This window comes from Rhinoderma darwinii, chromosome 9 (assembly GCF_050947455.1).
Source record: "Rhinoderma darwinii isolate aRhiDar2 chromosome 9, aRhiDar2.hap1, whole genome shotgun sequence".
NCBI lineage: Eukaryota > Metazoa > Chordata > Amphibia > Anura > Rhinodermatidae > Rhinoderma > Rhinoderma darwinii.
Window position 1 is genome coordinate 45,512,555 of NC_134695.1, and position 24,034 is coordinate 45,536,588.

A 24,034-nucleotide genomic window follows, 5' to 3' on the forward strand; every position below is an offset into this window, starting at 1 on the left:
AGTAGAGCTTTAGCAGGTTCGAATGCCTGCAAACAAAGTCATAAATGGAATGGCTAAACTGCAGTAGCAGAAAGATTATCAAAATTGGGGTTAGTTCGGGGAAAAAAGACGGCTGAGGGGTGACCTAATGACTATGTATAAATATATCAAAAAGCAATACAGAGATTTATCTAATGATCTATTTATACCGAGGACTGTAACTATAACAAGGGGTCATCCTCTATATCTAAAGGAAAGAAGGTTTCTAAACAAACATACAAGGGGATTCTTTACTTAAAGCAGTGAGACTATGGAACTCTATGCCAGTGTCACGATCTGTGGGTATGTAGACCCACTGGGCCGTACCGCAGTTGCGGGATAGCAGCTGGCCAAACAGTGTACCAAGTCAATGTCTATATAGTCCAAGCACAAGGGTACCTGTGGCAGTTCAGACAGTAGTAACGGCTAGGTTCAGATGGGACCTTGGCAGCAGACACCAGGCGTGGTGTAACACAGCAGGCGTGACCGATGGCACAACACGACTCCAACTTTCTAAGGCACAGGAACCACAGTAGCACGGTAAACAGGATACATGTAGCAGGTACGGGAACACTGGGAACAGGATAACACAAAGGGACTATTTGCAAATCTAACACGGGTAAGCACAACAACGCTCAGGCAATGAGTGAAAAGGGCAGGGCCCTTTTATAGTCCAGGGTGATCATGGGTTAATTGATGATTATTTTCATGTGCACGCTAGCCCTTTAAGGCCGGGCACGGGCGTGCGCACGCACCCTATGGGACACAGCAGAATGGAGCGGACGTGAGTGCTGGCGTTTCCTGGGGAGGAGATGCGGGCCAGCGCTTACAGATCCATGGCTGCGACCGTCGGGGGGTGAGTTATCCCGGTAGTCCTCGGCTGTCGATGCTACAGCCAGTGAGAGATGTCATGGTTAATTACTTGAATGAGTCTAAAAGGGGCCTCGATGTCGTTCTTTAAAGTAATAAGACTAAAAGTTATATGTACTAGATTACTGGAGAGAGGAATTTATTTTGATTGCCAGATTTGGATTCGGATTTCCCCTAAAATTAGGAAAATTGTCTTCTGCCTCATAAGATTTTTTCCTTCCTCTGGATCAACATTGTAGGAGAATAGTTTAAACTAAATGGACTTGTCTTTTTTTCAACCTTTCTATGTTACTATGTCACATACTGCTATTTTTGGTAATGTAGTATGATCCAGGGCTGCTGACAATTTAAAATTCCTTAAATCATGACATTCCCCGTCACATGCTCTTTTATGAAGGTATTCTAGAAAGCCCTAGAAGCAATGCAGCGGCAGAACACTGAGTGTCTGCGGCTCGTAAACACTGCATTGCTCCTTGTATGAGGACTAGATCAAACAGCAGTTCACATATAAATCTGTCTTTGTTAACTTATTCTATAGGATTAACCAGGAGAGAATCAGGCAAAGAGAATCGATCCTCCCTCCTGCCACTGCCCCCAAGCCAGTCAACAAGGATAGCAAAAACCGCGTCATCTCCCCATCTACAGCATCTGAAATTGGTAAGGTCTCTCAATTTCCTATATGGCCTGAGGAAGATGCCGGTGCGGCATTGAAATGCGTAGCCTTTATTAATAAATATTATTATTCACCACAACTGAATCATCATTGTGTAGCAGCGCCTCACGTAGTCCCGTTTTTTGAAGAATCTTTACAGTCTCAATTTCCTATAGCCTTCACACTGTGCCAAAGCAGTAAGGGGTTGTCCACATGTAACGGAATTGCTGCAGAAAATTTCTGCAGCATTTCCATTGAAACTAGCAGACAATCCGCAGCGGAAAATCCGAACCATTTCCTGTGTTTTTTACTGCAGAAAATGGTGCTGATTTTGCAGCGTTTTTTTCAATGTTGGAAGATGGTGATATCTCCTCTAAAAAACGCAGCAATTCAGTGAACTTTCCGCAGCAGGAATTGACATGCTGCGATACGAAAAACACACACCGCAGGTGAATTTCTTGTTGGAAATTTTACGCAGCGCGTGGATGATAATTGTTAAATCTCACCCACTTTGCTGCTACTGTATTCTGCTGCGTCTTTTCCGTCCGCAATTCCGGACGGAAAATACGCAGCAATTCCATTACGTGTAGACAAGCCCTAATGATACCAAATCTCGTATTGTTTGTGAGTATAGTGTTTTCCAAAATCCGCAGTCACATTTTTATCTCCTATATCAGTTTTTCTCAATATTTCTAAGCTAAACACCTCCATTCCAATAAATTATATAAAAGTACCGCAAAGGCTATAACCGCACATTGTGCTGCACATTAAAGGCACAGCATGAGGAAAGTTTGAGAAATGGCATGCACCACTCTGGTAGAAAACCTAAGTACTACATCATATGAACATCATTCACACATACTGCGGGAGATTTATTAAGCACAATGCACCAGAATTCTAGGGCGAATTACATTAAAAAAAGTGACGTAAATGGCATGTGAAAGATGTATTATGTACTTCAGACACTTTATACACCTACCTTAACATTTTTTAACCGTATCTAGAAAAATGGTCCTAAAATGCTAATTTACCAATGACATACACCATTATTTGGTGCAAAATCCTGGTGTGTAGTACGGCAGCTATGAGGTGACATAATGAAGAGAAAAGTGTTAACTAAGCCTAGCAAAGTGCGCCAAATTTATCATGCCACATGCACCACTTCTATTTATTTAGCACAATTTGTACCTTTTTTTGACATCTTGAGAAATTATAGATTGTAAGACACCATTGATAAATCTGCCCCATTGTATTTTATATCTGCACAGTCCACCTCTTTGTTTCCCACTTATATTTTTATTTAAAAGTATGTTTTATTATTTTCCAGAGTTTGATCGAAGAAGTAACTTGTCCCAAGAGCATGAAGAATCACAGGAGGTAATGGCAAGGAAGATTGAGAGGGATACGGTGAGTCAAATACGATGCTGCTCATACTGCAAATGACCCCCCCCCCCCTGTTCTCAAAAATAAAGCTCTCCTATAAAGGTGACCAGACACATGAAATAACTGACAGCTAACTGTTATTTCTCCCGACTCCCCCATAAACTTGCATGCTCGTCCAAGTGTGGACGTTTATTTTAATGTGGGGAGTGGAATAAGTCTTAACTCCCTCGGTAACAAAGGATCGGGCACGTTGAAATTTAAAATTCCCGATCCTTCTTTTCCCCGACATCTCTCGTTGGAGGAGTATGGGATGACCCAAAAAAAACATGACATTATCAGCTGATCAAACCGAAATTGGCGTGTTTGGTCGAGTTTCATCCAATGTGTATGGGCACCTTAGGGAAGTCTTAGGTGGAGAAGTTAATTGGGTCAAATCTTGAACCAAATCTGAGTATTTAACCTTTCACTAGAGATTAGAAATGTTGTGTTTTGAAGATGTATGCCTGATAGTCATTAACTTTTCCTTGTCAATCACTATTCTAGCAATGCTTAAACTGCACACTGGATGACATAGAGTATTTTGTGGCAAAGCTACAAAAAGCAGCAGAAGCTTTCAAGCAACTGAACCAGAGAAAGAAAGGCAAAAAGAGCAAAAAGAAAGGTCCAGCAGGTACTCCGCCTCTAATATGTAATGCAGCGTATGTGTGTAAGGGATATTCCAACTTTACACCTTTGAAATGAGCGGACATAGTGGGTACTGTTAAATGTTTCTACATTGTATTGCAAATATAAGTGGACTCAATTTAGGCATCAAAAATCTATTTATATTCTTACAAAGCAAATTTGTTGTTATATCCAATAATGAGTTTTGTTTTTCCACCTTACAGAGGGAGTCCTGACATTACGATCTAGGCCACCTAATGAACTAGAGTTCATAGATTGCTATCAGAAGATCAAGCTGGCTATTAACCTTTTGGTAAGGGAAAAAAAAATAATAATGTAGTGAATTTTTTGTCTCCCCTTAATTTGACCATTTTCTATGCCACTAAGTAAAAATGTTATAGATAGAGAACTACCAACACTGTTGCAAGTGTCCCGACCACTGTCAAAGGGGGATAACCAGTAAGACTTTTTTTTTTCCGTCATGTTTTACTCCAGAAAAGCTATTTCTTGTGAAGAACCTTGCCGTAAAAAAACATTTATTTTGCTGTGCCTAGAGAAGAATAATACTCGCGCAAAGCTACAGAACTCTTCTGGCCAGTACCAGATAGTCTACAAAACAAAGAGTCAAAGCAGTCGAGGTCCATATCTGTAACTCCGGCATATTCCACTTCCTCCATGATCTAGGAGGATAAACACTTGACATGTTCTTGAGATTCAGAAAGATATTGCTAGTTATGGACGAGCAGTGAGGCCATTTTGGTTCATGTTTACTGAATATTTAGCATGGAAAAGACCCCTCTCATCAGCCTACCTTTAAAGGGGTTCTCCACTTTAGAAAATCCCTTACTTCATATTTATTTTATTTTGACACTCAACTCTACTTAGTTTAATAGAAAACTGTTATATTCCTTTTCAGGCAAAGTTGAAAAGACATATTCAGAATCCTAGTTCAGCTGAACTGATCCACTTTCTCTTTGGACCTCTGGAATTGGTAACTACCTTCATTATTGTAAAAGTTGACACCATGTTCATATATAGTCTTCAGTATCATCTATGGTTGTAGATTTTTCTGACATTTAACTCTAGGGATGACTTACCTGTATTAGGCACCTAGTTACTCAACAATCGTAAGAGACATTTTTATACTCCTTGCAATTGGATTCATTTTAGGCTCAATAGGATCTTATTTAACCAATCAAAATGTGATTTAATAAAGGCTTAAATCTGATCATGCTGAGACTAAGAAGCCAACCAAATTACTTGGACTACCAAAGAGGTTAGCTCATTGGTGGAAGAGCTATGGATTATATAAATAGATTCAAGCATAGGGATCAAGCAGCCAGAGATACCTTAAGATGCGTATCTTGTTACAATCTGCTCGATGTGCTTTCTTGTAGATAGTTCAGAGCTCCGGAGGACCAGAACTAGGAAGATCTATCACCTGCCCTCTCTTGTCCAAGGATGCTACTGACTTCCTGAGGGGTCATCTAACTCCAAAAGAAATGCAACTCTGGGAGGTTTTGGGAGACCGATGGACTAAGTCAAGGTAATGGAAGAGAACATCATTTTCATATTTTTTTTAACTAAATGAAAGATGTCATGTGTAATTTCATCAGCCATCAAATTCAGCTACCACTGATACAATCCTCAATGCTTTTTTGACAATTTCAGGTGACTAATATGTCTAATCTAATTTTGTTGTTGTGTATTTCAGGGCGGAATGGCCAAGAGAACCTGTAATTCCACAATACATACCAAAATTTAATAATGGTTGGATACCTCCAATAGAAATATTCCAAGGAGCACCTTGGGAGCTAGATATGGGACATCCACCAGAGCCTATTAAACCCTTTGTCCTGGAAGAGGTTAGTATGTAAATGCTATAAATGCTATATTATTCTCTATCCTTTACTCCCTCCACCGTTACTCAATTCACTTACAAAAACATTTCAGATAGAAGTTCTATGGTCCAGAGAGACAAATGTTCTGGTATCACCAGGAAGGAAGCATGGGGTAGGGATGGCAGCAAGTACACTATAGGCCTCCACTGATAGGTCCTCACAGATGTCCAACACTACAACTTTATGTACAGTAGCTGTAACTTACAGGACAGTTCACCAAAAGTGAGCTTGACATGAAGACTTTTTATGCTTCCAAGAGTCTACTTCACCATCCATGGAAGCACAGCACCGTCCGCCTAAAAATGAAAGGATTTAAAAAAGCTATGAGGCTGGCAGGATTGATTTTTGCCTGAAACAGTAGTTTCCATTTTGGAAACCCATTAGATTGCATCACGTTTGAGCAATCTGTTTTCATGATAAAAAACAAAAAAACAGGACATTTTAAGAGGATCCGAAAATGTGATGCAACTAGGTTCATATTTGCATATAGTGAAGTCACCATTAGGCCCCCTTCACACTATGTTGTTGCCTCCCGTCTGAGGAATATATCAGACTCCCGATGTATACCTCCAACAAGAGGGTGCAACATGTCCCACTGTATAGGCATAAAGTGGGATATGTTGCCAGAACCCCCCATATATAGCGCTACCCAATGTGCTGTACCCAGGGAAGCTACAGTGATGTCAGGAGCTACAATGCCGGAGTTCCCGACCAGAGCGTCGCAAGCACTCCGGCCAGGGACTTCAGCCCTGGGGAATCTCCTGACATGTATATATTGGGGAGCACCCGACATCACTGTCCATTTAACGTATACCTGTGACGGATGCCATAACAGTGGAATGCGTCACCCATAGGCTCCCATGTTAAAAAAAAAACAAAGTATACCGCACTGTATCATCAGGATGGAATAACTATTTCATCCTTCAAAAAAAGTATACTGACGTATAATAGTCCCACGGAAAGCAAAAGCATGCTCTTTTGGTCTGCTTTGGGCTAATAGAGCTCTATGATTCAAGGATTACAGATTTACCAATAGACAAACAGGATGCCTCATATTTCTGGCTAACTAAACAGGTAAGTATTAAAATGTAACTTTTATTGATTACTTATAAACTGAACAAACCACACAATTAAAAGTAACCAGCGCCAGATGACAGTGTCTAGTAAGTATGGCACATTGCCAAAATACGCTGGGTCAGAAGCGACCTGGTGTGTAGGTATTACGGCCAGCGGCTGCAGAACGCTTAACTGTCGCCGACTTAATATATTGAATGACGTGTGAGAGGGCGTGAGTCCATACAGGACCTATGAGAATGCTAGTTTGGGGAAAGCCCATAACCGAGAGAACGGACAGATAGTCCATCCAATGATGAAACCTCTAAGTATTGCTAATCACTTGAAAGAATAGTGCGCCTGCGTATTGATGCAGGACGACGCATCATGAAAGCAAAGTGGCAACATTCTGTTACTGCGCATGACAGGGCAGAAATATCAAGGAGGATTAACCGATAATAAGTCAACAGGGACTAAGTCAATTTTACTTATATACTTATTAGCCCAAGTCTTCGACTTTTGGATTCATAGTTAAGTAGTCTGACATGTGCATTATCTGTGTCGTCCTGCATCAATGCGCAGGCGCACTATTCTTTCCATTTATTGGCTATACTTAGAGACTTCATCATTGGATGGACTATCTGTCTGTCTACTCGGTTATGGGCTTTCCCCAAACTAGCATTCTCATTGGTCCCGTATAGGCTCACGCCCTCTCACGTCATTCGGAGGTTATAAAGGGGGCCGGACTGGAGCACGCCACCACTAGCCCCATTTAAACCCCTGAAGATGCTGCGTTTGCAACGAAACATGTTGGGGGGGGGGCTTATCTTGATTTTAATCTCAGCAACTAGTTGACAGATTCAATTCAATACATTAAGTCGGCGACAGTTCAGTGGTCTGCAGCCGCTGGCCGTAATACCTACACACCAGGTCGCTTCTGACCCAGCGTATTTTGGCAATGTGCCATACTTACTAGACACTCATCTAGCGCTTGTTACTTTTAATTGTGCGGTTTGTTCAGTTTATAAGTAATTAATAAAAGTTACATTTTAATACTTACCTGTTTAGTTAGCCGGAAATTTAAGGCATCCTGTTTGCCTATTGGTAAATCTGTAATCCTTGAATTATGCTTATGCCTGCTGCTTATTAGGATATTTTCCATGTTCTAGTGATGGAGCTCTATGGACACATTTATTGTGTACGTCGGGAGCTTTATAAGCGTACACAGTAAGCGTATGGCAAAAACGTGATGTAAAGGGGGCCTTAGCTGTCTTGATTATTGTAACCACTTGATAACCTGTCTTTTATTACCTCTGCTATTAAAGAGGATCTGTCAGCAATCATGACAATTCTGAAGCATCTTTTCTTACAATTCTGCGCTGTGCCATTCTTCTGTCATTCCTCCTGGAAATTTACAACTGGGCATTATCATTCCACTTGTCAATAGGGTGTGTCACTACATAGTCTGACATTGTGATCACTGATTGGACAGTGTCAGTGTGTAGAAACATGCCCCTTTGACAAGATGAATGGTAACAGCCAGTTGTCATCTTATTCATACATTTCCAGGAGGAATAACAAGGAAAAAGTTAGGGTATGTTCACGCGCAAACTTAAAAATGTCTGAAAATACGGAGCTGTTTTCAAGGGAAAACAGCTCCTGATTTTCAGAAGTTTTTTTATACAACTCGCGATTTTCGCTGCGTTTTTGCGGCATTTTTTACGGACCATTTTGGAGCTGTTTTTCAATGGAGTCAATTAAAAACGCCTCCAAAAACGTCCCAAGAAGTGTCCTGCACTTCTTTTGACTAGCCGTCACTTTACGCGCCGTGTTTTGACAGCGACGCGTAAAAAAAGGCTCGTGGGAACAGAACACTGTAAAACCCATTGCAAGCAATGGGCAGATGTTTGTAGGCTTATTAGGGGCGTTTATTCAGGCGTAATTCGAGGCGTAAAACGCCCAAATTACGTCTGAAATCGCTGCGTGTGAATATACCCTAAGGGTATGTTCACACGCAGTAGCAAAATACGTATTAAATTACTGAGCTGTTTTCGCCTGAAAACAGCTCAAGATTTTGAGACGTTTTTTAACAACTTGCATTTTTCACGGCGTATTTTACGGATGTTATTGGAGCTGTTTTTCAATGGAGTCAATGAAAAACTGCTCCAAAAATGTTGCAAGAAGTGACATGCACTTATTTGACGCGAGCGTCTTTTTACGCGCCGTCTTTTGACAGCGACGCGTAAAATTACACCTCGTGGGAACAGAACATCGTAAAACCCATTGAAACCAATGGGCAGATGTTTGTAGGCGTAATGGAGCCGTGTTTTCAGGCGTAATTCGAGGCGTAAAACGCCCGAATTACTTCTGAAACCACTGCGTGTGAACATACCCTTATAGGAAAAAAAGTTCCAGAATTGTTATTTCATGGGGAGTACAAGTATTTACTAAAACAGACATATCAGGAGAGGTGACAGGTCCTCTTTAACTACAAACCTCATCACTACCAATGTCATAATTTTTACAGTCCTATTTAATATATTCATGACATTTTTGTAGCCACCAAAGCCAATGGAAAATCTTGGACCCAGGTCCAACGTAAGTAATATATTTTCTTTATTATTATTTTGCTATCTAAATTGTTAAAGAAGTCTGAGTGACAAGAGTTGTTCATCCTGAAATGCCCTAATATTGTCTTTCAGCTTCCTCCACCTAACGGAAATCCTTACAGGACACCATCATTCAAACAGCAGAGCCTTCCTCCAGAAATAAAGCCGGAATATAACGCAGGCCCAAAACTCACCAGGTTGGTGGTGATGTAATCCTTAAGAGTAATGCTGTCAAATTAACATTTATGCCAAACGTGCCAGTCTTATGTACTTACAGTATTCATAAAATAATATAAGATTCCTATTAATGGTCAAAAATGCACAAAATAAAAGGGACTTCTTACTAGACAACCTATGTACTTTGCCTTTATAACAGTTATGAAGCACCAGTGCCGGCACAGCCACAGAAATGCGCCAAAATTCGTTATGACTTCACCGCTCGAAATGCCAATGAGCTGTCAGTGCTGAAGGATGAAGTCCTGGAGGTAAGCTTGGCCTATTGTGAAAAGGTTATTTTGAGTTTTTCTATAAAACAAGGAAAATAGATCAAGGTTAGTTACATGGTGAATAAGGACCTTAACTGACTCTTATTTTGTAGGTTCTGGAGGACAATAAGCAGTGGTGGAAATTAAGAAACAGGATTGGGCAGGAAGGATATGTTCCATATAATATCCTTGATGTAGTATCTACCGAGGAAGCCAACCAGGTAGATGGACCATATGGCATGGTAAGTTTACCCGCCACAAAATCAGTTCAGGTTTGTCAAAGTATAACTCCGGGGAAAAACTGAAAATTCAGCTTAAGGACACATCCATGTATTGCCAAAAAGTATTCTTTACAAGAACGTTGTTATTATAGGGATCTCCCACTGTACTCTACATACATGTCAACACGGTTTACTCAGAGCCACCCACCGGTCAATGGTTTTCGCCAGACATCCTGATGAAAAAAACGTATAAAAAGCAGGGAGCACCGCGGCGCAGGGGAGAAGTGCTGTGGCCTACTGTGCTTTGCATTCCCTTAAATTGCGTGGCGTTGCCTTCTCCTCCTTTTTGCGTTTGGCCCCAGCAAAAGGTGGAGCAAGGACTCAAAGTCAGTCGGAGATGAGGGAGCCCCGCCAGGGAGAAGCACTGGAGACAGTCAGTGTCCATGCTGATGAGGAGGAGTGCAGGAGCTGGCACAGCAGGGGTACCTCACCTTTAACTGAACTACGAGTCTTAGCATGGGATACGCTGAGATTTGTAGTCACATAAAGGATGAGGCTGTCCACTTTCTGCCCAGTAGTATGTTATATATAGCAAAGAGCATTTCCTTAAAGGGTTTTTTCACTTATGTCTGCACTACAACTCCCAGCATTGTAGTCCCACATGCAATTGGGGGCCTCAGGTTGTCTACCTTTGCTATATACTTGGTTTTCCAGAGATATATAGTATGTAATCTAATGATCAGTAATGACTTATCCATAGTCTCTACAGCTGATGTGCGGGGGTCTCTTAAATTGTGGAAAAAGTTGGCGTTAGTAGTTCAGTTTTGACCCCACATCAAGCTTTATCATGGTTCTGGCAGTGTCAGACATGTCAACTCAACAGGTTTTAATTGGAGTCCCCTATTTTTTAGGCCCCCTCTCCTGATATTATGCCTTCTCCTCCCGCGCTGCACAAGCCCAATACACTCTGTTGCAAATAGTTCTGTGAAAAAATTTGCAGTGTAGACACCAGCCTATTTTGACATAACTATTTCCTTCCGATTATATAATTGGGCTTCTCAGTTGAAAAGTGACCTTTAGTAGTCAGAGTTATGAGTTTGGATGTTTTCATGAAAGATACAGTTCTATAAGATCAGGTGTTTCTAGTCACACATTCTGCATTTTCAGTTTTGGTTTAAGTTCTTGACATTTAGTTAGGGTGTGCCGGGGTGCGGTGCAGACTTCTGCCACACCCCGTAACACATACACTGTGTGCACAATTATTAGGCAAGTTGTGTTTTTGAGGATTTATTTTATTATTGAACAACTACAGTGCTGTCGGTCAATCCAAAATGTTAATAAACCTCAAACTTGAGTATTTAAGAAAGTAAAAGTGAGGTTTTGGCTTTCTTAGGAGAATATCTATGTGTGCCTAATTATTGGGCAACTATTAGAGTGCAGAATTATTATGTAACGAAATGAAAAAGGAAAATTTTCCCATCTAAGGCTATGTTCACATCTGCGTCAGGGCTCCGTTCTGACGTTCCGTCGGAGCTTTCCCTCGGAACGGAGCCCTGACTGACACAAACGGAAACCATAGGTTACTGTTTCCATCACCATTGATTTCAATGGTGACGGATCCAGTGCCAATGGTTTCCATTTGTCTCCGTTGTGCAAGGGTTCCGTCGTTTTGACAGAATCAATAGCTATGGTTTCTGTTTATGTCAGTCAGGGTCCCGTTCTGACGGAAAACTCAGACGGAACGTCGGAACGGGACCCTGGCGCAGATGTGAACGAAGCCTCACTTGTTTATTTTTATCTGTTAAAGTGAGAATAATAAACAAACAGCTCAAAATTTACAAATAAACATTTCTGACATTTCCGAAAAACAAAAATCAGTGACCAATATAGCCACCCTTCTTTTCAATAACAGTCATAAGGCTTCAATCCATGGAGTCTGTCAGTTTCTTAATCTGTTGATGAACAACTTTTTGTGCAGCAGCAACCACAGCCTCCCAGATACTGTTCAGAGAGCTGGACTGTTTTCCTTCACTGTAAATCTGCCGTTCTAGAAGGGCCAACAAGTTCTCAATAGGGTTTAGGTCAGGTGAGGAAGGGGCCTTGTCATTATTCTTTCATCTTTAAGGCCTTTACTGGCTAGCCATGCAGTGGAGTACTTCGATGCATGTGATGGAGCATTGTCCTGCAAGATGCAGACTTTTGCCTGTACCACTGCTTGATGAAAGTGTCTTCTAAAAACTGGCAGTAGGTTTGGGAGTTGATTTTTAGTCCATCTTCAACACAAAAAGGTCCAACTAGAACATCTTTAATAATACCAGCCCATAGCAGTCCCCCACCTCCACCTTGCTGGCGTCTGAGTCGAAGTGGAGCTCTGTGCCCGTTACTGATCCAGCCACGGGCCCATTCATCTGGTCCGTCAAGAGTTACTCATCTCATCAGTTCATAAAACCTTTGAAAAATCTGTCTTCAGATGTTTCTTACCCCAGTCTTGACGTTTCAACTTATGTGTCTTGTTTAGTGGTGGTCGGGTTTCAGGCTTCCTTACCTTGGCCATGTCTCTGATCAATGAACAGCTTGTCCTACTGGGCACTCCAGGGAGATTGCACTTCTGGAATATGACAGCACTGGAGGATAATGGGTTCCTTGTCACTTCACGTTTCATTCTTCTCAAATCTTTGGCAGTTAATTTGCGGGTTTTTTCTCAACACGTTTCTTGCGACATATTTGACTATTTGCAACAAAACGTTTTATGGTTCTGCGATCATGCCCCAATATCTTAGCAATTCAAGAGGTCTGCATCCCTCTGAAAGACTTTTAACAATTTTTAACTTTTCAGAGTCAGTTAAATCTATTTTTTTTTGGCCCATTTTGACAAAGGAAAACAAGCTGCCTAATAATTCGGCACACCTTGATATAGGGTCTTCATTTCCTTAGGCCACACCCTCCCTCATTACACAAGTACACATCACCTGATATGCTTCATCCAATAAGCAGTCACGTTTATACAGCTTGGAGTTGGAAAATATGCATAAAAATTTATGATATGGTCAAAATACTCACTTGCCTAATAATTATGCACACAGTGTAACATCAGACATTTCAAAAATCATCTAGTCTCCCCTGTCACACATAGGTGAGACCAAGTGTTAATTAAGGAAGTATTCTCTGGATCAATCGCACGGCCCCTTACAGAATTATGCTGCTATCTCCATGTTGTATCCCTGCAATCAGTGATCGTTCATCAAAAGCTACGGTATAGGCAGCCAGTACAGCCACGCCCTTTTAAATAAGCCACACTCCTTGAGAAGGTCACTCCCATTTTCCCTCGACATCTGGCTTGTGTATCACCCTTTGAAGGGCTCTCCCAGGTTAACATCCCTGCCTCTTCTAGGCCGCAGTTCAAGCCTGTGCTGGCCAAGACACCAAACCAAAATGTTTGAGAACATGCAGAACGTAATAAAGTCTGCCATATAGAAAAACCTTGATTCCTCCAGCGCCTGACCAGTAATCTTTTGGTAAAATCTACCGAGAATACTTTCACAGTATCATATAAATCTGTATTCCGTATACTGATCATTGCAGTAAACACCTACTATAGGATGATGACTTGTAGAAACAGAGGATATATAACCAGAAATGGCCACAAACACTACAGTATAGCGACATATCTCATAATTGTATTTTGTCTTCGAAGAAATATATGCCAAAAATGTGGCTTGTTAGAAACAAAATAAAATTGATTAATAGAATTTTTAATTTGCATGATTACTGTTTTGTACAATCCTGTGTAATGTTTCCAATAAAAATAGTATATAAATTAAATGTATTAAATCATATACAAATTAGCAAAACCTTATTGGCACTGTTTAATACATATCTGGTTATTGTTACAGGTTGGGCCCAAGTACAAAGGAGATGTGAGCCCCAGAGGTCCCGTTAGCCCAGTATATAAGATTCCTAGTAGTTATGCTGGAGGAAAATGGGGGAGTGAGACAACAGGCTGGTCAAACAACCAGAAGGAACGTAAGTTACTCTCTAGACTTTTATTCGATTTTTAATATATCTACATTATATGGTTCATTTTAATCACGTCTGAGATAAATCCTTACAATCAGAGATAATATCAAGAAAATACCCCAGCAAACCAAGAGTAGAGGTACAGTCTTCTTGCATATTGCAATATACGTGATTACTCAAAGGTGCCTCTAACATGAGTTATACCTCTCCTGATCATTAGCACTATAAAGGGCATGAGAGGTCTGAAGGAAATATACAGCAGAATCTGTGGTCACTCACCAAATTTGTAAATGATCACTTTATTTATATGTCCTTGGCAATGTATGAAACTAAGGGCCTGTTCACATCAGCGTCCGGGTTCCGTTCATCTGTTCCGTTCAACCTTTCCGTCAGAGGAACAGAAGAACGGAGAGCCGAAATTTAACTATCGCTTCCGCTTGCATTACCATTGATTTTAATGGTAAGGGCTTGTCCACTCGTAATGGAATTGCTGCAGAAAGTTTCTGCAGCAAATCCGCAGAAACTAGCAGAAATTCCGCTGTGGAAAAATCGCACCATTTCCTGTGTTTTTTACTCCAGAAAATGTTGCGTATTTTGCTGCGTTATTTCAATGCTGGGAGATGGTGACATCTCCTCTGAAAAAAGCAGCAATTCAGTCCACTTTCCGCAGAAGGAATTGACCTGCTGTGGTACGAAAAATACGCACCGCAGGTCAATTTCTGCTCGGAAATTTTACGCAGCGTGTGGATGAGATTTGTTAAATCTCACCCACTTAGCTGCTACTGTATTCTGCTGCGTATTTTTCGCCCGTAATTCCGGACGGAAGATACGCAGCAATTCCGCTATGTGTGGAATGCCCTAATGCTTCAGTTGCAGTTGGTTTGCCTTTGTTTCCATTCCGTAAAGTTGTTTTTTTACACGGAAACAATAGCGTAGTCGACTATCCTATGTTTCCGCAAAATAATCGTAAACTTTGCAAACAAACTAAATCAAACTGAAACGGAAGCATTACCAAATGGAAGCGATAGCATTCCATTCATCTGTTCCTCTGACAGAAAAGGTTGAACGGAACTCGAATGCTGATGTGAACAGGCACTAAGATATTCTGTAGAATACCTTTTGCATTTTCTGGCTAAGTTTTAAATAAGCTTATTTCATTCTGACCTTATATACTTTACCTAGGGATTGTAATAAAAATGCTTAGTTACTGACACTTTATTACCGTATTTCTAATAGCCAACAGTGGGGACACTTCTAATAGACAACAGATAGGACACTCTAGACACTTTATTAAAGGGATTATCCAAATTGTGAAAATTTGGTAAAAATAAAATGCTTACAAATTTGATAAATCAAAAAAAAAAAATCGGTACTCACCTCTTCTTTCCCCCGGCGATCCAGAGCTGATGGTCTGGCGATAGTCCTGGGCTTTGTTTACAAGAGTTTGTGATGGCTGCAGCCAGTGGGCTTCCATCACTGAGCGGTGCTGCCAGTAGGACAAGTAACCGCTGAACCCTTTTATTGGCTACGCAGTCATATGTTGACCGTTTGTAAACAATGATCAGAAGGACCGCCGGGGCATCAGTGCTGGATTGCCAGGAGAAAGGATTTATTACATTTGCAAGGTATTTTTTGTTTGATTGATTGCGCTATTGTTTCTGGTAAAACTACAGACACCCCGACAGAAACCCGATTGAACCCATTAATGTCAATGGGTTCTGTCGGCCGCCAATGGTGTCCGTGGTGCAATGGAACTGACACTTCTGGTTTTTCACTTGTTCTGCTCCTCTGACGGATGGCATGGCAAGCGCTGGTGTAAACCAAGCCTAAGTCTAACACGTTGGCAGTAACGTATACACTGTGTACTGTACATTATATAAATAACATGATACTGTATCTCAAACATGACGTTCACTTTGTCTTCTATGCCCACTGGCATCTGTAGGCCCAAATCCTATACTGTTCGGTTTGCTTTATAATGTTTAATTAACACATATGGGTGAAACCTTTGCACGTCTAATAAACACCCACATCCATGGCGGTAAGCGCTACGGAGAGGTCTATTTTAGGCCCTACATTTAACCACACTTGTCCAATGAACTAAACCAACTGGGTATAAAAATAAACACACTAGAATCCATATGTATTGTTTGTGTTTTTGGTGCCAAAATTGGGTTGTTGGATTCGTTTAATTTTTGCTCATCTTTATTACCTAGTTGATTTATATTTCATTTCCGTCTTTAGCAGTAATGGACTAATAATTACTAGTTTATATTAAAGAATAAAGATGGTTACAGTAAATGACAGGTCTATTGTTCTTGCAGAGATCATTCACAATATGGATGAATTGAACGATGAACTCCTGAAGAAGCTCACAACACAGCAGGCACCTAAAAGGAATTTTGCTGCACCAAAAGCTCAGCAAGTGCATGTACCATTAACTTTCCAGTCTGAGCAGGAGGAAGTCAAGGCTTGGCTTGAGGCCAAGGGCTTTAGTAAACCGTAAGTGACAAAAATCACACTTTTCTTATGGCGCTCCATGAATACTCCAGTATTCACCTTCCACTTGGAGGTCTCCTCACACTTGAAAACTGGTGGTATCCAATAATCACTATGAAAAAGGCAGACACTACTATAAATCAAATATCAGCGTGTGCAGAATTATCCCTTATTATATTAGTGCCCCCGCTTAGTCGGAGTAAAGAGCCACTGACAACGAGCAGCTCTCGCTGATGCAGCTTGTCCATGGGCCATTTATTGAATTACATCTCAACTGCAGTGGCCGCCAGCTTCCCCAGGCAATAAGATCAAGAAGTGGAACAACACTGGAACTTCTCTGACAGCGCTGCTGACTATGAATCAGGCAGTAGTAGTAGTATATGGAATAAGAGGATGAGTTCATTTGTGGCTCTGCGTTTCGATGCTAAGCTAGCATCTTCTTTAGGGTATGTTCACACAGAGTGTTTTCAGGCGTTTTTCGGCCCGTAAACGTCCCGAAAAACGGCTGATAAATAGGAAACAGAACGCCTCCAAACATCTGCCCTTTGATTTCAATGGGAAAAACGGCGTTCTGTTTCGACTGGGATTTTTTTGAGAAACGGCCGCGTAAAAAAACGCAGACTCTATAGAAAAACAGCTCCAAAAACGGCCGTTAAAAACGCAGCGAAAAACGCGACTTTGATTAAAAAACATCTGAATTTCAGGAGCTGTTTTCCTTTGAAAACAGCTCCGTATTTTGAGATGTTTTTTATTTTGTGTGTGCACATACCCTTAGGCCAATAATAAAGAGATATGAAGTGATTAAACTATATACAACAGTAAAAAACTGTAAAAACTGCCAAACACACCCTCAGTACCCCGCATTAGGTTAAACAGAGGTGGTTGTTGGACAGGATTGAGAACCAATGTGAACAGGGGACACAAATATCTACTGCAATAAGGGGTTATACAGTGGTAAAAGTGAGCAGAGAGCGCTCATAATGCAACATACACATAATCGTTAAAAATACCCATATGATAATAGATGAATAAGTAATTAAAATATTTTTTAAAAGACACTGAATTGTGTATGTTGCCTTTTTAAAAATATTTTAATAATAACGCTTTGTAAAACGCACGGGTAATTAAAAAAACGCATACATTTTTTAGATGCATTTTATTCCCCAATAGTTCAAAAACACAACGTAAACGTAACATGTGAACCAAGCCTTTAAGTAAAACAATTACTTCCATATGTCCGTAAAGGGGTATTCCCATCACACAAAGTGATGGCATATCGCTAGGACATGCCATCACTCTGTGATTGGTGAGAGTCCAACTTCTCGGACTGCAGGGGCCGCAGCTCTTCTTTAGTGATGCGTCCCCTTAATGTTTTTTCTTGCACAGTGGCGAACCCGCCACCTCCTGTGCAAGCAACTGCAGCACGGCTTCATTCAATTGAATGTGGCAGGCTGCGGCTTCCTGCTCTGCCGGATGGCCTGCACCGCCACTATGCATCGAAAACTTAGAAGGGGACACAGCGCCAAATCAGCACTACAGGCCCTTCATTTTCCCGGGAGTCAGGCCCCCACCAATCACAAACTGATCACTTTGTTTGATGGGAATAACCTTTTAAATAAAGTACCTCCAAGCTAAACAAGGCTGTGAAGTCAATTTGTTTCTAGATGGAGGTATAAGGCTGGGTTCACACGACCATGTTACGTCCGTAATGGACGGAACGTATTTCGGCTGCAAGTCCCGGACCGAACACACCACAGGGAGCCGGGCTCCTAGCATCATAGTTATGTACGACGCTAGGAGTCCCTGCCTCTCTGCGGGACAACTGTCCCGTACTGTAATCATGTTTTCAGTACGGGACAGTAGTTCCACGGAGAGGCAGGGACTCCTAGCATCGTACATAACTATGATGCTAGGAGCCCGGCTCCCTGCAGTGTGTTCGGTCCGGAACTTGCGGCCGAAGTACGTTCCGTCCATTACGGACGTAACATGCTTGTGTGAACCCAGCCTAAAAGGAATTGTGAACATAGCTCCCATATTGTGTCTTGCCTTTGTTCACAAAGTATCTGATGATGCGGCATCACCTAGATCAGGCTGAGTACAAGATATACCTTCTTCTTTTAATACTATTATATACCATTATGATCTACTATGATCCTTCATGATCCATGTTTCCTTCCCATATTAACTTGTAATGGGTCCATCAGGTCTACGTTTGTCTGCTTGCACGCTACACTATTCAGACATTTGGGTAAACAATGAAAACCTGACAGAGAAGAACTAATGCAAGTGTGAACAGAGCCAGAGGAAAGGATAAAAAAAAAAGGGCGCATTTAGGGAATTGGTTGATATATTACGTCTCAGAGACAGTAATGGTCAAATTATAGTGGTAATGTAACGTTTTTTTATTTTGTCCCTTCTTTATAGAACCGCAGGACAGTTGGGCATATTAAATGGCGCGCAACTTTTCTCTCTCAATAAGGAGGAGCTGAGGAAAGTTTGTGGAGAAGAGGGTGCAAGGGTATATAGCCAGCTGACTGTACAGAAGTCTCAACTAGAGGTAAGTACAGTCTACAAAAGTCTTCACTAAACATTTACGTCTATTGTAGTGATGGTCAGCCTACAGATGGGTCGCACATTACATCTAATGTTCCATTGATATCAATGGTGACTGAAACATCGCTAATGGTTTCCGTTCGTCACTATTCCGGCAGGTTTCCGTTTTAATGACGGAATCAATAGCGGAGTTGACTGCGCTATTGATTCCGTCTGAAAAACGGAAACCTGCCGGAATGGTGACGAACGGAAACCATTAGCGATGTTTCAGTCACCATTGATATCATTAGTGACTGAAACGGAAGCTGTGGTTTCACTTTCCGTTGCGGGGTTCACCCGACGGAACCCCGGAACGGAAAGCGAACGGTGATGTGAATAGGCCCTAATCTGCAACTACTTGACTAATCCCCTTTCTGAATGTTTTTCTCTTGCAGAAAAGTCAGGGTGAATCAGAGCTACAAGAAATCATGAAACGACGCCAGGAGAGGATTGACCACACCAACTAGCAGAACATCTCCCCTTTCCGTTTCTCTACACACGTAGCCTTGCAAAATCACTTGCTGCAGATATTTATGCCTCTGGCTGCATACAGTTTATGGCTTCACACCGATAACTTGTTAAAGCAAGAGGCACGAGACATGGACCTCAGCAGGAAACATATATATACACTATCTAAATGCATACATAAATGTGCAACACGTTTTATCATGCCCTCTAGTGGGAAATGTGGTACATTGCAGAGTTTTCACCACCAAACACCATTGCCCCTGAGTACTTGTCAGTAGCAGAACCTGCTAGAGGATACCTGCATGCATGTATGTATGTATAGATATATATATAATATTCATATATTTATGTTTGTATAGCTCATGAACTGTTCATCCCTATACACTTTGCTTTCCTTTTCTTTTAAGCCTATGAGGCCAACTGACCTGCTAGCAGCTATATGGTGAAACAGGGAGGAGAGCTTTAAGTATTGCATGAAAGTATTATTTTTATATGTACGTACTTCTATTTTATAAACAATTTTTTTTTTTTTTTTTTTTTTTCAGACGCATTAGAGTCAGGCAAAAATTTTACCAAGGGTCTTTGCAAGGCATGCATGTAGAAAGATCTCTATTCCATTAGAAATTAAGTAGTTATACTGCACATAGTTTGTCATTTATTCTACCAGATATATATTAAAGAAGCACTCCGGCAATTTTTATTTTTTTTGCACATATCATGCTAACTTACTAGCAATATACTAGCAGCATCATTTGTTTCTCCACAGCTCAGATGCATCTGTACATTTTGAACCCTTTCATTATGGAGAGCTGTGTCATGTGATCTCAGTCTGACTACCAGAATAGACCGTGCTCCCATGTGTAGACAGGAGGTCATTTCTATTGTGTGGTTAACTTCCTGTGAACTATAGGATCACATCATGACCTATCAAATCCCTCCTAGCAGCTCAAAGATCCCTCCCTTCCCCACCCAGCTTCACCCTCCTTGTTCCGCTGTAAATCCCCCATGCATATAGTGCTTTTGAAGAGATTATTTCTGCGCTATGTAACGAAGCAGGAGTGCAGTGTTATAATAGGTGAGTTCATACAATAATTAGCTGCAGAGTTATAAATCTCTCCTGGCTCACACTGCCTATCTATACTATCTGTGTGTGCTGTGTGCAAAGTATACAGTGTATTTCTACGAGATGCTGCTTCTCACTGCCTCCTGCTTGTAAGGGCTGACATGCAGAAATCAATTACTAGCAGGAGATAGAGGAGACAGGCTGAAGCTGCTTCACATAGGAATACACTGAGACTTTGAAGTGTGAGTTATGGGACAGAAGTTCTATGTCACTGATTTATCACTTGCTGCACTTAAATAGAACTCAAAACAAAACAACTGAAACTCCGCCCTCTATGGAAAGTCAAAAGCATCATGGGAAATGTAGGCTGCATTAGGGGAACAACATCAAAGGGGATGAAGGAACCAAGATGGCAGACAACCCGCACATTAACTAAAAAAAGTATACACAAGGCATACACAAGAGCCTCTACCTTATTCTTTAATAATAGCCTATTCTACCCTATATAGTAAAACAAATAGTAGCTAGAGTGCTTCTTTAAATACCCTACTTAATTTCTAGCATACTGTGCACATAACAGCATAAAACGCTGCTGAAGAGGAGGGTTGTGGTTGGTCCAAGCAGAACCAGTGACATCTACTTATGAAAATGCAAAAAAAGAATATCTCAAACTAAGATAAATTATGCAACAATAAATATTAAAAAATTGTGCAAAAACTATAAGAAAATTTCTATTTTTCTTAACACTACCTCCAGCTGAACTAAGCAGAAATTTTGTAGACAACAATCCAATGACCATAATTAATCAGATAATGTTTGCTTCGTTTTTGTTCATGAAGTATTCCATTTATAAATGATTTGGGCTTTTGATCTGTAGAACTTACTGAACCCAACTCTAAACTCAAGACTGAGGGCACATGTGTGCGCGCACTCTACGACATGTGATAGAGAATGCCACAATTTTGGAGATACGGTACAAGTCCATAGGTGTCTGTGGGTGCCATATACCACACGGATCCATAATACGGTTGTGTGCGTGAGCCCTTGAAATGAATGTTAACCTTTTAAACCTTGTCATTTGTAGGTGCAAACATTTGAGGTGATTAATTTTGTAATATATTTTTATAGTGATTGAAGCTCCATTCTTGTGATATGGATCTCCAAATACCCTGGATAGATATAGGTTATTATTAATAATAATAATAATAATAATAATATAACCTGGCTTCTTGCAGCCACCATTAAACTTACTGCATACTATTTTTTTATTGAGTTTGAATACATAAACACTATGTTGGAAGCTCACGCTAATGGTGGCCGCTAGGCAGTGGACTTGCCGCTCCCTATCACAAAAACTGGGCTCCAACAACTATAGAGATTTACTAAGAAATTAATTAGCATAGAATTTTGGACATTTTAGAAGAAAAAAAAATCAGAATGGTGTTTTAGGGTGGCCATTCATTTTTAAGTCAGGAAGTTCGAAAGCAGAAAGGACACATTTTCCATATATATTAAGTACTCCATATACACAACATAAAATGACCACTCAACAACATAAAACAACTCCATTAAACCCCATAAACCTACCTGACATGACCTGACCACTAGACTGTCCTAATACAATCCTGTTACACTTGTAAAGACATAAAGCATGATTTGAAATGTTAGACTTTGTATGGACATAGAACATTACACCACCGGATGTGATAATATTACAATCCTATAACACTATAAAGACACTACATTGACCACTGAGCATGAATATAATACAATCCTATACAATTAAAGGGAATCTGTCATCAGAATTAAGCCTCCCAGCGCTTGGTAGAACACTCAAAAACATGTGGACATATACCTTCGTGTCCCTTCATAATATCTATATAGACGGGTATGTAAATTAGCCCGCAAGTGTTATCACGATGGTCCCAAGCCTGGCACGTGCTGCACACGATGACGTAGCAAACCGCTGGAGCCGTCAATCAACACCAAGGGGGAGAAATTGGGCAGGGTTTATGTCCACATGTTTTTAAGTGCCCTACCAAGCGCTGGGAGTCGTTTGGTAAATTTAATGCTGATGAGAGATTTCCTTTAAAATAAAGAGCACTACACCAACCAACCTGATCTTATTTTTGTTTATAGGATTAACAGAACTTTTTGTTATGGCCCAAATTTTTTATATTATTAGATAATGCTACTCATGTGAACCCCATAACAAAGCCATGTGTCCGAAAGGAACACTCTGACATGTAATGCTGAATTTTTGAGGTATAAATTAGGCTTAATTTAAAATAAGAATTCCAAATTTTTGTTTTTCTCAGATTTTTTTTTTTTTTTAACATGGACACATGACTCTTCTGTTACTCCAACTGGAGGATACAGATACTTCAATAAAAAATAATTGAAAAAATAAGACAAATTATGTAAATAATGGCTGAAGACCAATAGCTCTGTTTCCAAAATTATTTCCAAAAATATTCCATTATAAATTACTTAGAGCTCCATGATCAATGAATAGTCCTTCACTGATAATAAATACTACTTGCCTATAACTTGAATATTTTATGTGTGTGAGTGTGTGTGTATTCCGGGTATATAATGTATATGATATAAAAGAAAAGTTGTATATTATCTGTTAGAAAGGGTTAAGGTTTCCTAAAAATAATTCACATAGTCTTGTTTGATGCTTTTGTTTTATTTAAATATCCACTAGCCTTCTGTCATTCCGATTTCCAGATGGATATTCCTTTGAAGAAAATGTATGGCAAACAATTATATTTCCTGACATTTTATGTAAAAAAAATATGTGACTATTTGAAAATATTATGATACATTAAAGAACCAAGTTTCTAAATTGAAAGCATTTTTCCAGCTATTTTTTTCTAGAATACTAAATTGCAATTCTAAAATCAAATTTCCGTAATTTAGAAAACTATTTTCTCGCACGCTGTGCCCTGCATTGCAATGGAGGAGTTTGCCTCCCTAACTCCCAGGGCACGCATGTGGACTGTGACGTGGGTATTCCTACCTCGGGGCAGGAGTGCCTTTACCTTCCAAGTAAGCACACAAGGCACAGACTATGCAAATGAAATACACAAGAATGACAGACGTGGAGACAGACAAGTGGAGGAAGGATGTACAGAGCTGCCTGTGCATATTAGTATACAGATTGGATGATGGTAAGGCTGGATTCACACGACCATGTTACGTCCATAATGGACGGAACGTATTTCGGTTCGGGACAGGTGTCCTGCAGCGAGGCAGGGACTCCTAGCATCGTACATAACTATGATGCTAGGAGCCCGGCTCCCTGCAGTCTGTTCGGTCCGGGACTTCCGGCCGAAATACATTCCATCCATTACGGACGTAACATGGTCGTGTGAATCCAGCCTAACAAGACACAGTTCTCTATTGCCGCTGTAAGGAATGACTAAAGTTGCAACTTGCTAACAATGTATTTTGTTTGTGCACAATCATTTCTGATGAATTGTAAAGGAGTGTTATCTTTTATCATTGACATTTTGTGCATTTAGACTGGGCAAT

At 40.6% G+C, this 24,034-nt stretch overlaps 1 protein-coding gene across 2 annotated transcripts in view; it reads left to right on the forward strand.

Moving 5' to 3' along the window:
- EPS8L2 (EPS8 signaling adaptor L2) overlaps positions 1-23,729 on the forward strand; it is a 126,098-nt gene extending 102,369 nt beyond the window's left edge. The window contains exons 8-22 of one of the 2 annotated variants that reach the window (XM_075837592.1): positions 1,427-1,545; positions 2,868-2,947; positions 3,467-3,593; positions 3,811-3,899; positions 4,503-4,577; positions 4,984-5,132; positions 5,301-5,451; positions 9,100-9,138; positions 9,243-9,346; positions 9,526-9,634; positions 9,748-9,876; positions 13,749-13,878; positions 16,197-16,374; positions 18,796-18,928; positions 19,359-23,729. In XM_075837592.1, coding sequence (XP_075693707.1) covers positions 1,427-1,545; positions 2,868-2,947; positions 3,467-3,593; positions 3,811-3,899; positions 4,503-4,577; positions 4,984-5,132; positions 5,301-5,451; positions 9,100-9,138; positions 9,243-9,346; positions 9,526-9,634; positions 9,748-9,876; positions 13,749-13,878; positions 16,197-16,374; positions 18,796-18,928; positions 19,359-19,430 — 1,684 coding nt within the window. In that variant the 3' untranslated portion in view covers positions 19,431-23,729. The remainder of the gene's footprint in view (positions 1-1,426; positions 1,546-2,867; positions 2,948-3,466; positions 3,594-3,810; positions 3,900-4,502; positions 4,578-4,983; positions 5,133-5,300; positions 5,452-9,099; positions 9,139-9,242; positions 9,347-9,525; positions 9,635-9,747; positions 9,877-13,748; positions 13,879-16,196; positions 16,375-18,795; positions 18,929-19,358) is intronic. The other variant, XM_075837593.1, reaches the window with a different exon arrangement.
- Positions 23,730-24,034: the final 305 nt, after the last annotated feature.